The 17,783-nt window shown below is 36.6% G+C and overlaps 1 protein-coding gene across 1 annotated transcript in view; it reads right to left on the bottom strand.

Moving 5' to 3' along the window:
* Positions 1-5,936: 5,936 nt before the first annotated feature.
* Positions 5,937-17,783, bottom strand: part of znf318 (zinc finger protein 318) — a 48,298-nt gene continuing 36,451 nt past the window's right edge. Inside the window, exons 8-11 of the mRNA XM_039737838.1 lie at positions 16,257-16,448; positions 13,383-13,485; positions 11,840-11,958; positions 5,937-9,359 (exon numbers count right to left, since the gene is read on the bottom strand). Of these exons, the coding sequence (XP_039593772.1) occupies positions 6,990-9,359; positions 11,840-11,958; positions 13,383-13,485; positions 16,257-16,448 (2,784 nt within the window). The 3' untranslated portion in view covers positions 5,937-6,989. The remainder of the gene's footprint in view (positions 9,360-11,839; positions 11,959-13,382; positions 13,486-16,256; positions 16,449-17,783) is intronic.

Here is a 17,783-nt window from a genome sequence, read left to right as displayed (position 1 = left end):
ACAGCTGAAATACGATGAATGAGCTAAAATGGTGAAAAGGATAACAGAAAACTGCCAGTGGTTTAAAGTTTAGGGTTAGCAAACACTGAAAAAAGGAAATTTCAGAATATTACAAATGGGCATCCTTCAGGGAATAACAAATACATTATAAACTACTGATATTCTGCAGCAGTTAAAGTAAATGACAGTTGAAGTAAACAATTTGTACAGGTGTCCCGAGTCCATTTGATTACTTAAAAACCCTTTGTCTTAAGGCAGATTTGAGCAGACTGTGTTACTACACCCTCTGGAATACTACATGGAAAATATTCCAGTGATAATAGCACCATATTAACAGTGCAGTTTGAAAAATGTGAGTGCTGGAGGTTTGACAGGGCAAGTGGCATTAAGAAAGTCATTCTTTAAAGGACAAAATAGAGCCTCGAAATACTGGCTGTGGCCTACTGCAGAGTGGAAGAAAGTCTTATGGAGTGATGAATCCGAATTTGAAATCTTTGGTTCATTATGAAGGGTGTCAGTATGCCACAGAGTTGGTAAAAGTATGGTTCCCTGGTGTGTGACACCAATTGTCAAACATGGAGATGTTTTAAAACCTTTGATTGGTACTGTATATATACAAAAAAGAATGTCTTTGTTTTCCTATACAATCCTACACCCTTTGAATTTTGCACACTTGTTCTATAGGACCATACAGAGAAGATGGACATACTTTGGGACCCAAAATTTTGACCCTGGGTGTCCCAGTGTTTTATTTTTTCTCAATGTACTACAGTTTACACAACACTGCCACCTGCTGGCTCAAAGGAAGTGAAACAGCCAAACGGACTCGAGCCAGACAAAATAACCAGACCTTCACATTACTTACACATCAATGCTGCATGCTGCTTCTGTCCACTGTAATATAAAAAGGCCAATCTGTGCTTTTGCAGGGAGGTGTTGGGTGAGGCCTGATCAAGAGTGGAAGTGCAGCACAGCACAAAAGAGAATCAAAGGGTTAACTCCTACTTTGTAGGCTTTTCTTCATAATTTAAGCACTATACAATTTTCCATATGACAGATATGACAGCATTCATGGATACAACCCAGCAAGGAGTTACTGTAATTCTGGAATCCAAATTGATAGAGAGGCAGTGTGGATGGGACAGTTAGCAATAACAGCAGGGTCACTATTTACATTTCCGTACCATCCAACCTGACAGAACTGGAGAGGATCTGCAAGGAGGAATGGCAGAGGATCCCAAAATCCAGGTGTGAAAAACTTGTTGCATCTTTCCCAAGAAGACTCCTGGCTGTATTAGCTCAAAAGGGGGCTTCTACTAAATACTGAGCAAAGGGTCTGAATACTTAGGACCATGTTATATTTCAGTTTTTCTTTTTTTAATAAATCTGCAACAATTTCAAAAATTATTTTTTTTGTCTGTCAATATGGGGTGCTGTGTGTACATTAATGAGGGAAAAAATTAATTTAAAATTATTTTAGCAAATGGCTACAATATAACAGAGTGAAAAATTGAAGGGGGTCTGAATACTTTCCGTACCCACTGTACTTATTTGGCTGACACCTTTATCCAAGGCAACTCACAACATTTACGACATAATTGGTTATATTGGTTTCCCAATTGGAGCTCATGCACATGGTCACACAGTGTCAGTAGCAGGATTTGAACCCACAACCCAAAGAGTTCAAAGTCCAAAACCATAACCACTACACCACACTGCCATTTAAAAAAAAAAAAAAAAAAGTTTAAACCTTTGCATTCAATCCTTAACCCATTCAACAAATTTACCTGGGCGACCGCCTGGTACTTTGGCTAGTATGCTTGTACCAAGGCCAGAATATTTGTGCAGTGTTTACATATTCTGCCATACAGAACCCAAGTTCTGAGTTTGAATCTTGGTTACAAGTGTGGAAATTGCACATTGTCTCTGTTTTTTTATGTACTCTGCTAGTTTATAAAATGGAAAACTCCACATTGACCTCACACAAGCAAAAGTGTAAATGTGATGTGTTCTTCAGGGTTACACCGTATGCTGTCTAGTTAGGCTCCAGTACAATCCTGAACTAAATGACACTGATTTTAAAGTGAATGAAGTTTCCTTTATCGTCTGTCTTCCATACTTCAGGTGGAGTGGTGGTGGCTTTATGCCCGGAGGGGACTGGGCGGTCTCATGGTCTGGAATCCCTACAGATTTTATTTTTTTCTCCAGCTGTCTGGAGTTTTTTTGTTTTTCTGTCCCCCCTGGCCATTGGACCTTACTCTTATTCTATGTTAATTAATGTTGACTTATTTTGTTTTTCTTATTGTGTCTTTTATTTTTCTATTCTTTTATAATGTAAAGCACTTTGAGCTACTGTTTGTATGAAAATGTGCTATATAAATAAATGTTGTTGTTGGCTGTGAGGCTAGGGGTCTGTACCAGCAATTGGAAGGTTGCCAGTTTGAATCCCATAAATGCGAGAAGTGTTTACTCTGTTGGGCCCCTGAGCAAGACCCTTAACCTGCCATCACTGCAACCTGGGTATGACGTTAATCTCCATCCAGCCCTGCAAGCAGAAGCACCGGCAGCATCTCAGTTCAAATTATATTGTGGCTCTTCCAACAAAGTATTTTCTAGATCCTTACGCTGGAAGCAGTGCATTTCCCAGCACTTAATGTGGTGCATCATGGTGCGCACGCTGCCTGTGGTTCACAGATATACTTGTAATAAGTAAGCCCAGTGTGCTTCACGCAGTAAGCAGAAATGTCCTTTACATGAATAAACAATTAAATCAATTGTTTGCTTTGTGTGAAGTGCATTTTCAACAAGAATGCAAGAAATTTGACAAATGAGAGGAGAGAACACTGTAAACCAGGGATCAACTGGGGTGTTTCACAAATTTTACTCATCATTTAGAGCTCTGCATATGGCCTTTCTACATATGGTGGCTCCGAGGCTAGGGATCTGCACTGGCAATCAGAAGGTTGCCGGTTCGAATCCCATAAAAGCCAACGGGACTTTGAGCAAGATCCTTAACCTGCAATTGCTGAGCGCTTTGAGTAGTGAGAAAAGCGCTATATAAATGTAAAGTAGTATTATATGCTGTAGTCTCTTGCGACCAATGGACTACAATATTTTTCATCCCACACTGATGTGGCCAAAGACAATACAAGCAACATCTGCAATTTGTCCTGACAGCTTTGATCATTTATCATCATCTGTACTTGTTTTGAATGACCCCAAAAAACACTTAAATTGCTTGCATTCTTTTATAGCCATTTCTCTCCTTTTCATGAGGGTCAAGATTAACGTCCTCCAACAAACAACTATGTTAACTTCAGCACAACACAGCCATGCTGTCTGTATAGTTAGTGCATCAGGGAGTACGGTATCTGGCAGCCTTGTTTAATATTTATCTGAAGTGTGTTTGGGGGGCGCAGAATATAAAAAGAAGTGTTATTTTAAAACAAAGAATAAATCCACATAAATATTCATCCAGATACTTCATGCAGAATCATAGGGTAGTATAGAAATTAACAAAAAAAAAAAAATAGTGGCAATCTGTTGTTTTTGCCTCATACTCATCTTTTCATGTGAAGCTAAATAAACCGCAACGCATAACTGATTCACTTCATACTCCCAATACGTAAGGTGGGGGCACTGCACCCAAAGAGAAAAACATTAACTCAATGTATAAACTCACCTCCCCAAAAAAAGATTAAACCACTTATTTTAGATATGCCTTCAATTCACATTGTATCAAAGATGCTCCAATGACAAAAACAGCACACAGACCAGGCCACGAAGTACAATCTAGAAACAGTCTCCAAGCTCTACTAGGAAATCCCTAGATGCTTGTTTTATCACAGAATCACACCACAACCTGTCCCAGTTCAGGTATTTGTACGGAGATAATTGCCAGTGACCAGCCACAAACCCGCAATACTTGGGTTATCAAAGCCGTTGGAAGCAGTGAACTGGGGTTCTCCTACGCTCATGGCCGCAGGGTTTGGTTCTAAGCACTGTAAGTGGAGAGGTTTCTGGTGACTTCAGCTGAGTGTCTGTCATTACACTCTTTCCACAGTGCAAATCCTGATGGCTACACCAAGTGTTTTATTGTGGAATCATATCATGATCCATCCCACTTTGGACATTGGCACGGTCAGTGCCCAGCTGCAAACCCAGGGCCTCAAGAAGCCTCCCTTTTTCATTGCAGTAACAGGATTTCTGCTATGCTCAAGTGTGTAGGGACTGCCTAGAAGTAATACAAGCAGAGCCCTTCTTTGAGACTTCAGCTGAGCGCGCTCTCTCTCTCTGTGTCAGTACCTTTTGCATAACACTGCCACATGGGTCTAACAGCAATCTGCAACATTTATGACATAGGTCGGGTAATGCCCACAGCGTCACTCACAAAGTGCCCCCTGAGCCAGATGACCCTCACACAATCCCAAATTTAACCATAGTGTGACAGGGCATATGATGGACATTTCGTGACTAACCTCATAGGTACTACAGTTTGCAATTACACTCTATTCGAATACAGCTCCCAGCTTAGTTGAGAGAAGAAGATCGTTCCTCCCCTACACTATGAGACTCTTCAATTCCACCCGGGGTAAACGTTAACATTATTCCAAGTTATTGTCTGTTTTTACCTGCATTTTTATTACTCTTTAATTTAATATTGTTGCTGCTGCTGGATTATGTGAATTCCCCCTTGGGATTAATTATCTATCTATATCGAAGGAATCCCTCCATTGTGTCCTGGGTCTTCTCCTGGCTTTGCTGCACACCACCTGAGGGAAGCATCTTGGAGGCCTCCTAACTATATGCTCAAACTACCACAGTTGGCTTCTCTTGATCCGGGGACAGGTGGTTCTATTCCAAACTATTCTGCCCCAAGTCAAGCAGCCCTGCACAGGAGGCTCATTTTATTCATTTGTACTTGAGATTGCACCTCCACGGGCAAGAATGGGAATGAAGATTGGCAAGTAAATTAGAAACTTAATCTTTATCCTCACTTTAATTGTCATTCTTAGAAAGGTGCTTCCATTGCACTGGTTGAGCAGTCAATCACACAATCACCTCGGTCCTCTTTCATGAGATTGTGTATCAAGGCAAGGTGAACATGAATTTGCTGCAGAAACCATTACAGCCATGCAGCCAACAACTGTATAAATATTTAACTTTAACAACAAGCATCAGCATGTGAATGCGATGAAAAGTTTAAACACAGCAGTGCTCTACCTTGAATTGCACTTACTATGTAAGCTACAACTGCGAGTTCTTGAAAGTAAAAATACTTTAAATTATACAAACAACAACATGGTGCAGAATATTAACTCCATTACAAGTGTTTCATTCAAGCAGGGAAATGTGCATTTTCAGTTTCTGCATGTTGAACCATTAAAAAAAAACAAAAAAAAAACACACAATTCAAGCTCTCATTCAGTTATTTCCTATTTCATTGAAAAATGCAAACTTAACATTTTGGAGTGATCAAAATGCATATATAAATATAGACAGTATTTATAAAGGGCATAGGGCAGCACAAGGAAGGACACTTTGTCTGATACTCTGAACAACTCTTTTTGATTATAAAAAAAATATTTTTTCTGTATTTTCCTGGACTGATAAAAGTATACTTACATGCAAAATGAAGTGAAGGCAGCTGTTCAACATTTTATGGCACCAAAAAGCACACATAAGTGGCAAACAAGTTGCATCTTAATATCCTATTAAGAAGTAAAGGTGAATCAGCTTGGTGACTGTTGTCTACTGTCATCTTCAAAAAGGCTAAAACAAAGGCATAGAATAAATGTCCACTACTGTTCAAACACAAATTTGGAATTAACCTTTTAACCAAAAACTATAACTGTCAGTGTTCAACTAAAATTACATAGTCCTACAAAGCAGAGGAAATACATTCAGTCCAAGAATGAATTCAGAGACAATACAAATTAGGTGTCTATATACACTTTATTAGAAACACTAAACATGTATTTCAAAACCAAACTGGCAAACATACAGAATGAATGAATTTTTATTTAGAACAAGAACAAACAAAAGATGAGAACTTAAAAGTGAAAGATGCCAAGATGTGAGAAAATCCAAATCTTCCTCAAACATCTTCTTTTCTGCTTTGTTTCCTGTCTTCACAAGATTGTTATATACTTACATCAAGAAACATAAAAAATAATTTCTAAATCCTTCTTTTTCTGGATCATGCCATCGTTCTGCATCTTAACGATGGTTTCTTCTAGGTTGGCTGCTTGAATATTTCCACATTTATTGATGAGGAAACAAGAAAACTGTAGCCACTGCAAACAATTGAAGGTACAATTTTATGTACACTGGTCACATTCTACAAGAGAATTTATGCAAAAAACTTTAACACAAAGCCAATAACAATTTAACAAATTAACAGAGACAAGAGGAATGGTTGTCCAATAGTGAAGTGGATTTAAAAAAAAAAAAAAAAAAATTATATATATATATATAAACAAATGTGCTGGGGAAGAAAATCCTAAATGCTTTCACCGTAAAGTTTTTTTATTTCTATAGCAGCAATCAGAAACTCAAGCACGTACTTAATATACAGAATTTTACAAGGAAAAATTCACATCCATGACAAGGTTTGTACTTAAGTTTGAATCTTTTTTTGAGATTACCTTTCAAAACTTTGAACATTTTGCCCCACGTCGGCTTCAGGGTCAGTGGATATCCCAGCTACAGGGTCACAGGGGTCTGTTGGAGTCAATCCCAGCCTAAACAGGGCGCAAGGCAGGAAACAAACCCCAGGCGGGACGCCAGCCCAACGCAGCACTGATGAAAGTATTGCTCGTAAAGTTTCTGTAACTAATCTTAACTAATTTTGGCCATATGTTTGTCAAAAGTAAAATACAATTAAGGAATTCACAAATTTGTAAGTATAATTATGCTTCAGGGTTATCTTTTTCAATGTTTTTCTTTATTTTCTATGCTCTTAGGATCAATATCATTCATCACCCTGCTCAGTCAGTAGGACCCCCTGTACTGTCATTTGCTTTTAAAACCTCTTCTAGCAGAGGTTGCTTTTCCATTTCAGAATCATTCACATTTTCAGTTTTAAAAATGTGGCCACCACAAATGAAATCATTTTTTATATCAGCCTCTTTTGTAGGAGGCTCATTTTCAGAGTCGGGAACATTTAAATCTGTATTATCAAAGCCTGTTACGCACGTTTTACATGGTTCCTCGGATTCGATCGGTACAAGTTCATTTGCTATTTCATTTAAACCTGCCGTTTCAAAATCTTCATTGCACATTTTACCCCTTGTATTTTCCGTTTCTACCGGTACAAACTCATTCGCAATTTCAGAAATATTTAATTCTGCTGTATCCAAAGGTATACCGCAAGTTTCATCATTACTTTTTTCAGTCTCCATTGGTACAGACTCATTTGTTGCTTCAGAAACACTTAAATCGGTGGTTTCAAAGCCTATATCATAAGTATCAAGGTTTAAGTCAGCAGAAGACAAATTTAAAGATAACACTTCAAAGCTACTTTGCTCTACAAGGCTAACTTCTTTCTCTGCAATTTCCAACCTAATAGTTTCAGGTTCATCACTAGAAACCTCCAAGTCAACAGACTCATGAACAGTGGATATCTCTTTGAAGCATGCAGGCTGATCCTGATCATTGTCTTCCAAGTTGAAAGAGTACGCCTTACCATCAGAAGGCATAAAATCATTTGTTTCAAAATGATCAGATGTTTCCTGATCACAGAATACATTACTCTGAAGAGCAGTGTCAAGGGAGTCAGGTTCATCCATGTGAATGTCACTATTCAATGACACATCATGTCTGAGAACAAGTGTGTTTTCTTCCACTTCACTCTGGAATGGAATATCGTCCACTTTGATTTCAGGTACAGGTGAAATGCTAATTTCTGAATTACCAAAATCACTTGCATTATTCTCATCTGCAGGAATGTCAGCTGAAGTTATGAGTGGCTTAACAAACAAATTTTCATCCTCCAAAGGTGGGAGACTGCTCTCACACTCAACTGCATTAACGTCTGAAACAAAAGGCACTGGGTCAGCACAGCAAGATTCACCAACATTCACGACCCTCAGGATCTTAGATTCCATTTGGTTTTCCGACTCCTTCACACTTACACTACTGGCTTTTATCAATGTCAAATTATCCTCTGTGTTTGTATCACTTTCAGAACCTACGGATTTCGACACCTGATCTAGACCAGCATTTTTCTCATTTCTACTAGGTACATCTGTCTTTGTTTCTTTTATTTCAGGTTTATCTTCTTTTATCGTATCCTGATCTGCACTAACAAATTTAAGATCACATGAGCTCTTTGCACCACTGCTATAAAAAATATCATATAGGTCTTTAGCATTAGCCGTGGCCAAACTGGACTTTGGTTTTTCAGTTTTCATCGTAGATGCCCCACAAAAAGGAGGGGGGCGGACAAGCATTGTTCTTGTTTGCTCGCTTTCTGGCACACCAGGGGCTGCAACATCAGATTCAAAACTCATGACTTGCAGGACAGGGGGTGGAGGCGGGGGATGGGGCAGTATGGTCTCTGTTGGTGTTTGGGTTTTATCTTCAGTACATGGAGGAACTTTCAATACTACCTCTTCACCACCGAAAGCTTTAGAAATAAGATCAGGGGTCAGTACCACGTCCTTTTTAGACTCACTCTTGATAACAGGCAAAGGTTTGCTGGCATTGTTACCAGAAGATTTAATAGAGAGAAAGGCATTTAATGGGGCTGGTTTGCCGACTGAAGCTGTTGTAGATTTTCTAAGTACCATAGCTGGTAAAGGCAAATTAGGCCTTATTTTAGCTTGTGAAGATAGTGCAGGTGTAGAATTACTGCGTGTCCAGGCAGTAGTCTGTGGGATTATAGTCTTCCCAGACAACCTTATTGCAATGGGCTTTGCTTTACCAAGCTGGGTCTTCCCATCCTCTTTTTCTTTACTTTCATCACCAGTATCTTCAACAGGTGTTTCTTTCTTCTCCTCTTCTTTTTGTTCTTTCTTCCAATTAAACTTTCCAAACATTTTTACACCTGCTACTGGCTTCACAGTTTCCTCTGGTTTCTTTTTCAGTTTCATCTGAACCAAAGGTTTGAAAGTACTGTCCAATTTTTGTAAAACTGCCTTCTCTTCTGACTCCATGGGGCTGTCTGGTTCCTCTGTATCCTCCTTAATCACTATCTTGGCTTTTACATCCTCACCTTTTAGGCTCCCAGATTCTTCTACCATTTTTCTTTTCATCTCAGTTTGTCGACGTTCTTTATTGTCCATAACGGCAGCAAGTCCTGCTTGCCTGTCCAGATTTCTTCTCTGTTCATATAAAGGATTTTCTTCTATGTATTTCTGAAAGGATGGTAAAAATAATTTACTTCTAATTGCATTAGAAAAATAAGAGAAAAAAGTCTACATTTATCACCAACAGATTAAGCCTCAATGTCCAAAAGCAAAAATACAACTTTATGCATTGCATGATGAAAATGCAGAGTGTTTGTTGTTAGTGAGATGTGCAGCTTGAATGTCACTGAATGAACAGAAAGACAGTGAGCTAGAAAACGTAATTACGTTTAGGTAAAATATTCTAACACAGCTTTATTTTACAGGAAAGTCTGAAGAGTACAGTTGTAAATGGGGGAGCAATGGAAAAATAATAACATGGAAACTAAAGGGTCTCTTAAAATAATATACAAGGTGCAAAATATTGTAAGAGTGTAGGGGGAAACACCCATCTTTGAACTTTCCTGCTTACAAAATGTACTAATTAGATCTGATTTTTTTCCCTGTGCTTAAAACTCATTAAAAAAAGTGTTTTAGCGAGCGGTTTGTGGTGCTATAACGCGAACTCTTGCAGTGTTAGTTTTCTCTGTTGTTCAAGGTTTTCTCAGTGTTATTCAATGTTTTTATATTTAGTTTACTATTACGCTGTGCATTTTATGGTGTACTTAACTATATTTGTGTTTAAAAACTTTAAAAAAAAAAATATATATATATTTTTTACATACAGTTCACACGGTCTGGAACGGATCAATTGTATTTACATACAATCCTATGGGGGAAATTACAGTACTTCGGTTCATGACCAAATCGGGCTACAACCAGAGTTTTGGAACAAATTATGGTCGTGAACCAAGATTCCACTGTATGTTTATTTTAGGCATACTTTAATCATGGCCAGACAGACAGAGACCATAATAAGCTTGTGCTGTATCTAATAAAATAAATTTAAGAGAGTCTGCTGTTACTGGATTTTGCATTTTACTTGAACTTTCAGGCAAGTAAATGCATTTTTTTAATCTCAAGCAAATCTACATTTTATCAGTTTTTAAATACAGCATTTTAAGGTTTTATTTGCTCTTCATTTTTGGATGGCACTGAAATTATTGCTGTTGCCTCACCACTCTAGGGACCTGCATGAGAGCTGCTTGAGGCCTGTGTGATGTTCACAGACTCTCACGGGGTTTGCTTAGTTGTTCCTTGTACATTCAAATTATGTCTGTGATGGTCTATAATGAGTGCACCTTGTGAAGACCCAGTTTATCATTTATGGCTGCTTTCAAATGTATGCCAAGTGCTGGTTTGTATAAGCAGTTTTGAACAATGTCACACTACGGGACTCAACATCTAATCTGAGAGCATGGCAAATGTAAAGTCTGAAGTTGCTAAACCTTGTCATCTCAAAGGGTGTTAAATTATATGTCTGGGAATTGCACTGTGTGACTTAATACACTATTTCCTTAGGACTATTCATCAAATTTCTAAATCTCTTTATTTTGGGAGCCAATCAAGATAGAGCACACTGGAATAATAATCATCAAATTGTCATTGGAACTGGCTCTACGGTTTTAAAGCTTGAAATCCTTCCCTGCAGTTGCCCATTGTTCATCACTGTTTCTGGGCACTGCATGCATTGCACTTCTAGCTGAGCATTTATTGGCCGTTAAAGCTTATAGGTTCAAGCACCGACCATTATTACATACAAGTGATGTAGGTACTATTGAGACCACTTTAGCATAGTTACTGGGGATGTAAATTTGACAACTAATGGCAATGGGAGTGCACACGGACTGTTTACAAACTGATGTGACTTCCTTAAGGATTATGTAAATGAAGCCTACAGCTGAAAATAATGGTAAAAGTCATGTAGTATGACACTGGCTTTAAAGAATGGGTGGGATGATGAGCATACTATTCCCACAAAGGAAAATGCTTAGACCTACACATCTGTAAGCATGAAACATTGTTTTTATTTATGCTCTTTGTAAAGAGTAAGTGGTATGTTAACAGAACTCAAATTTGTTTAGCCAGGATTGAGGGCAATTCAAATATTTAAGCAAAAAAAAAAAAAGGGGGCAAACAAACTACTAAAGCAGACTTCCCAAGCTGTATTTTGTCACAAGTAGCGTTTTGGGTTCTAGTATTACAGATGATGTCCTAACTGATCAATAAAGATATTCTTTTTACATTATGTGTGCAACTTTTTTGTTTTCCTTTGCTCAGCATCCATTTAAAAGAATTTCTGAAATGCACAATGTATTACTGGATTAATACGAGCATAAAGAGCATGTAAGCCACTGTCTAGAGTGAAATGCATACTGTCAGTAATATTCCAAGGAAAATTAAATCATTTAGTTGTTATGGGGCAAGTTGTCTTACAAAAGTGAGTGTAAAACTCTAGTAAGAAAGTGCTTGCTACCAAGCTGACTGTCCTCAAATTCTGTTATAAATTAAAGAGCTACACTCTGCAACAATACCCAAAGAAAGGTTCTCTCATACATTCTGATTTTTTTCTTAACAATTCATTCTAAATTTTAAGATTCACAGATTACCTTGTATTTTTCATTATGGTCATGACATGAAACATGTTCTTCTGCAGCAATCTGGTCACCATAACATTTTTCACACAACAGGCAATAAAATCCTATTACAGGTGTCAAAAACTCAGACCCTAAGCAAAAAAAAAATTGCCATAATGTATGAGTAAAGAGGATTAAGAGGAAATTGGCAAACATTAATATGAAAATTAAAAATACATTAGTAAATTATCAAAATTGACTTGTCCATGCCTAATTACAGTATACAGCAGTGTTAACTTTTATCCAAGTTTACAACTTAAAGCGGTACATTTGAACATCCTTTGTATTTCTGAGTCACATTTTAAAAATTGTTAATTCAGAAACACCACTTGTGACTTGTATTTGTGGAATATCTTTTCAGAGCTATGACAGAGCTGGTGCTTTAGTATACTGGTACAGATTCATCTTTATAATACATTCAATCTGAAAAAAAAAAAACACACAAATATGTATGTCGCATATGCTGCTAAACCGTACAGTTGTACGAGGTGTGTAAATTATGAGTATGGAGATGTAATCCCAGTTTTGTTTAAATTTGTATGTTAAGCCCAGATTTGTTCTTGTCTATGTAAATGTAAATCTAAAGAAGTAAATTTTACTGCTCTCCCCTGCATGACAAACAGCATGACCAATCACCAATTATGTAGCTGTCAACTAATAAAACCTGTCTATGGACAGGAAACAGAGCTTTTTAATGTGCTCTCTTTTCTTCATATTGGAAATTTCTGTACAGTATATCAAAGTTTCCCTTCTTGACAAAGTAAAGATGTTCAACTGTACTGCACAAAATAAAAATAATGATGTCAAATAGAACTTTTTAAACTGGGATCACAGAAAAAGTTTTCTAGGATATAAAAGGCTTTTATCTTTTTAAAGAAAAAATAAAAGCAAAATTCAAATTTTTCCCAAAAAGTACTTCACATTAAATGTCATATCTTTAATTGGTTTAGCTTTATAAGAAATGGAAGTTCTAGAATGACTTTTTTTCACTTAATGTTGATTAAAGGAGTGTGGTTTTGTTGAAGGTTGGGGCAAATGTATTGAGCCAGATAGCCAGCTGGTTGGACGGAGAAACCTCATGACTGGTAGTCACAGAAATGCACCCCAATTGTAATATTAATGGGTCTGTGACTGAAAATCGCTGGAAAAATCATGTAATGTGACAGGGCCTTAAACTACAAATCTTCAAGAAGGAAAAGGCTGCACACAAATGATCTGAGGTCAAAACAAGTTAGGGTGGGAGAAAAAAAACTAGAATACATGCTTGATACATGCAGTCTGGGATTGAAACTGCTTGTAAATCTACTAATCACATCAAAATCTATTAGAATGACATGAAATCTAGGTATCTTCAGCACCTTCTTTCAAAGAAAAACAGTTAAAGAGATAATATTGTGAAATCTTAGAAATCTTTTTCTGATGATCCCAAAATTAAATCTAAACTTTCACAGAAATGTATACTATAGATTTTTCCCTAATATATCTTTATTAAAGTTAAAAACAAAAACAAACATACCTTTTGCTGGAACAACAATTTTCTCCATGTTTTTTCCTGTTTGAAGTTTACCATCAGTGTTGGAGGTTTTAGCAGCCCAAGGTCTATCATAAGGATCTTGTGTCTATGTGCACAGTGATAAAAGTATTTGTTACAGTGCTAGCTTTCCAACCATTTTTGAATGGAAAAAATTATGTGAAAGAGGTGTTAATATCTTAATCAAATTTTGTGTAAAACAAAGCTTAAAAAATAAAAAAATAAAATAAAGTATATATAAACATTCAGAAGGGTTAGTTGGGAGAGATTTCCATTGAAGGGGGCAGTGATGATTGTGGTAATCCTGTTTACAAGGAGCCACACCGATTAATGCACCTTTCACCAAAAGAAAACCTGGGTATTTCAACCAAAAAGACCATCTTTCTCTTTATAATTTAAGCAGCTACCTTAAATTCTTCCTATTCCTGTCATCTACTTAACACAAACAGCAAAAATTCTAAGCTTCTTGCTCAGCAGTAATTCTACAATGCCCACATCAAAACACACAGCTAAATCCATCTCTCCAATTAGTACTCACACCTGTCAATTCTCACTGAAGATCGCTCAAAAAAAATGGGATGGAAGTATAAATGTATCAAAAATCAGCTGGAGCCAAAACACATTAACACTAGAATTACCAGAGCCTACGAAAAAACTCGTAAATCCATCCCTTAAATCGCTTCTTAAAATCGTTCACCTCTCTCCACCAGCGTCATTTGTCATCTAAATGTCATAAAAGGATTTCTTCAAAATGTGGAATGTTATTTATTTGGATGTCTGCATGCACTTTGTGGCATTACACATGTATTTTTTGAGCATGTCCATGCCAAATAAAGAACATTCGACATTTTGAAGAAATCCTTTTATGACACGATTTAACTTTATTTACTTACTTCCTAAAGCCTAAAGTCACAAGTAGTGTGCAGAGGGCATGATCAAAAATGTGTGTAATGCCACAAAAAGTGCCTGCTGACACTTTAGTATGCAAGCAATGGTATGTGCATTCTTGCTCCGATGTAGAAGGGAGCCGAGTTTACCTCTGTTACAGCGCGTCTATGTGAAAACAGCAGTATCAGATGCGGGGGTGGGGTGTGTTTGGGCTCGTGAACGCGGCTGAGATAATAAAACGGACTAAAAAAAAAAAAACCAAACCCAAAGCTAACCTTTACAAGTATCATAAATTACACCGGCTGTTACAGACTGAAATCAAATGTATGTTTTTATTCTAAAATAGTAAGACTAAGAGCAGTTTACTTCTCAAAACGGAGTGGTGCAGGATCAAACTCGTGACCTTTTGATTCCCAGGCAGCAGCTGATTCTATTGCGCCACAGACGCAGTCATAATAAACGGGTGTCAATGTCGCATGTTAACGCGGCTTTTTGTTTCTGCAGTTATATTTTTGAATAAAAGCGCAATTGTTGTGTTAGATTTGTATCTTTTGTGAAAGTATTTCTTTGATACTTCAGGCTTCATACATTATATAGTTTATGCCTACATTTTGTCATCTACTAGTAGAATATAAAAAACGTTTCTGTTTTAACAAGGTGTTTACACAGATTACTGTAGAAACGGAACAGACATGAAATGCGTGTGTTCCAAACAATGATCTATTATTTCCAGTCTAAAACTCCACTTCACTCCCAGAAAATCAATCAAGGCATGAGCTGGGAGAAGTTTGTGCACGTTCTAAGTAGGTGGAGGGATGGAATAGCCGGCTGCTTGCAGCCTGATTTTAATCAGCACATTTAGATGACAAAAGATGCTGGCGGAGAGCTGTGAACGATTTTAAGAAGCGATTTAAGGTGGGACGGATTTACGAGTTTTTTCGTTATTTCTGGTAATTCTAGTGTTAAAAGGTAACTGACTTTAGTTTTAAAATATCTCATGTTATGCATCACAATAAACCTCCTAAACATAGCAATGCTCTCAGAGACTTACTGTGAAATGACTATAGCACGTGCAGTTTTCCATTACAGCAGTTACGATCCTTTACAAAAAAATTTTAAAAATGAAGAAAAAACAATACTGTAACTTATGCTGATCTTTAATACATTAACAAAAAACAAACTTGCAATGCAATGAAAAGAATGTTATTCAAATACTATTCTTAGTTATTCTTGGAGCAGTCTAAAATAAGCAATAGCACAAGATACTCCTTTCTCTGTCGTGAAATGGCAAGAACTTTAAAAGCCTACCATATAGCTTATTTTTTTTATTTATTTATGTTTTAAAATAAAAAGCAAGATTGAAGAGTGATCTGTCCATTGACAAACAGATGTACTGGCTAACAGGTATGAGGTATGAAGGTGTTCTATACGAATTTTCAGGTTTTGTTCACTGCTAACTCAGAATTCCAAGGTAAAACAACAAGGATAAACAGCACCATAAGATAGGTCATTCTTGCAGTAGCTCTTTTGACAGTAAAAAATATATTTAATCAACATAAATTACTTTATGGTACAATGCTTCATTTTGGCATGTTTGTTGTCATAAAAGTAGGATGCAATACAAATCACTTTTCTGTTTTATTGAGTTTAAGTAAGTTCACAAATTCATCTTTCACGACTGTAATATAAGCAGATTAGTGTAATGTGCAGTTAAACTGATTTTTAAAATATAAATATCAAAAATTTCAGAAAGGTGGTATCCCAATCCTCCCTCTACAAAAAAATTACAAAACACATAAAAGATGATGTAAATGGTCATTTTTCTTTATTATTGCAGTGATTATGTAAAGACAACATAATTAAGTGACATTTAGACAGTAATATAAGGAAAAAAAGAGCAGAGTGTACATTTGGAAATTAAAACGGGACCTGTTATACTTCAACCACAGTAAAAGTTCTCAGATCACCTACCTTTCTATGTGCTTTGCTGTGCAGATGCGTAAAAAAATCAAACATAGATCCGTATAGTGTGTTGCAGTTTTTGCACCAGTGATTACCAGCATCATAATATTCATACTGCTCTAATGTCTTGGGAGAAGACTGAGGTGGCACTGTCTTGGCACTTTTTATCTTGGCAGAAGGTAGTTTTGAATGAGAAGACTCCTACATTAAAAGGAAAAAGGCTGGATGAATATTGTATGGCTAAACACATAAGTAGGAAAAGCAGAAGTTCATTGGGCTAAGTAATAAAAGATATATTCTTTAAAAAAGCCCATTTTGAAGGTACATGTGGCAAAATGGTCTTACCTTTAAACGTTCTTCGAAGTTGCATACATTTATGATATGACACTGATTTTTGTGTATGCAATGAACTTTGTTCTTTTCTTATTCCAGGAAATGGGGGAGAGAGAACAATACCTATACAATACTCACTAGCATTATTTTCAGTAATGCATTTCAAAGACGACTAATACTACCATTTGTCAGAAGAATGTTTAAGATGAAGCTTGACCGTCTTAAAAAAAGAAGCGGGGAAAAAAAGTTGTCAAGCAGTCAAATGTGCATTTTAGTTAGGTAACATTTGTATGAATTAGATACTTGGGTGACAATACCAAGATCAACTGAAATATATATGGTGTTCATAAACATCAGACCTCTGTAAAACAACAGTGTCAAAAAATCAATATAAATACAATGTTACTGATAAACTGCACACAGATTCACAACACAATCAAACACTAACTGAAATTCAACAGGAAATTTAAACTGCATATAACATATGTCCTTGAATGAGTGGTTCCCAAACTCGGTCCTGCAGGTTTTTCGTTCCAACCAACTTGTGTTTTTATTTGGACTCCAAGCCAAATTAAGTGAGCTGTTATTTCCCAGTTTCTGTGTTTTGGGGTAAATGAAGCAATTATAAAAGTAAGTGTGTTAATACATATAAAATAAAAATTAAATTACTTTCTATTTATGTTCACCCTGATTTCTATTCTGCCTTTCCATTATTGACTAATTAATGGGTTTGACGGTGAAGCAGTTCATTATTTAGTGTTGTTTGCCTGGGTGTGTGTTTGCTTGTAATTATCACTATTAGGATACGATGAAGGAAGGAAACTGCATAGAATAAGGGAAAAATAGGAAAAAAAAAAAAAAAAAAAAAGAGTTAAACATTTCTAAATGTCTTAGAATGCTGTGCTTTTCTGAATGCAGAATAAGAAAACAAAGAAAAAAGACCAGCTAACTAAATATAATCAATTACTCTCAATTACTGGTTGAAACAAAAACCTGCAGCCCAGGTTGGGGGTCTCCAGGACTGATGTTGGGAACTACTGCTTTAGATTATTGAGTGTTTACATTTGACATTTATTAAAGGGACCAAAATAAAGGGAATATATGGGAGAACATTTAGATGTCTTAAAATGCATATCACACTAAGTTATTTAGCAATTATTTAAATGTAAAATGATAGTCTAAGTAAAGCTGAAATTAAACAAT

The sequence above is a fragment of the Polypterus senegalus genome, chromosome 16 (assembly GCF_016835505.1).
Source record: "Polypterus senegalus isolate Bchr_013 chromosome 16, ASM1683550v1, whole genome shotgun sequence".
NCBI lineage: Eukaryota > Metazoa > Chordata > Cladistia > Polypteriformes > Polypteridae > Polypterus > Polypterus senegalus.
Note: the sequence above shows the minus strand (reverse complement) of the source record. Positions and strands in the feature narration are given on the sequence as shown.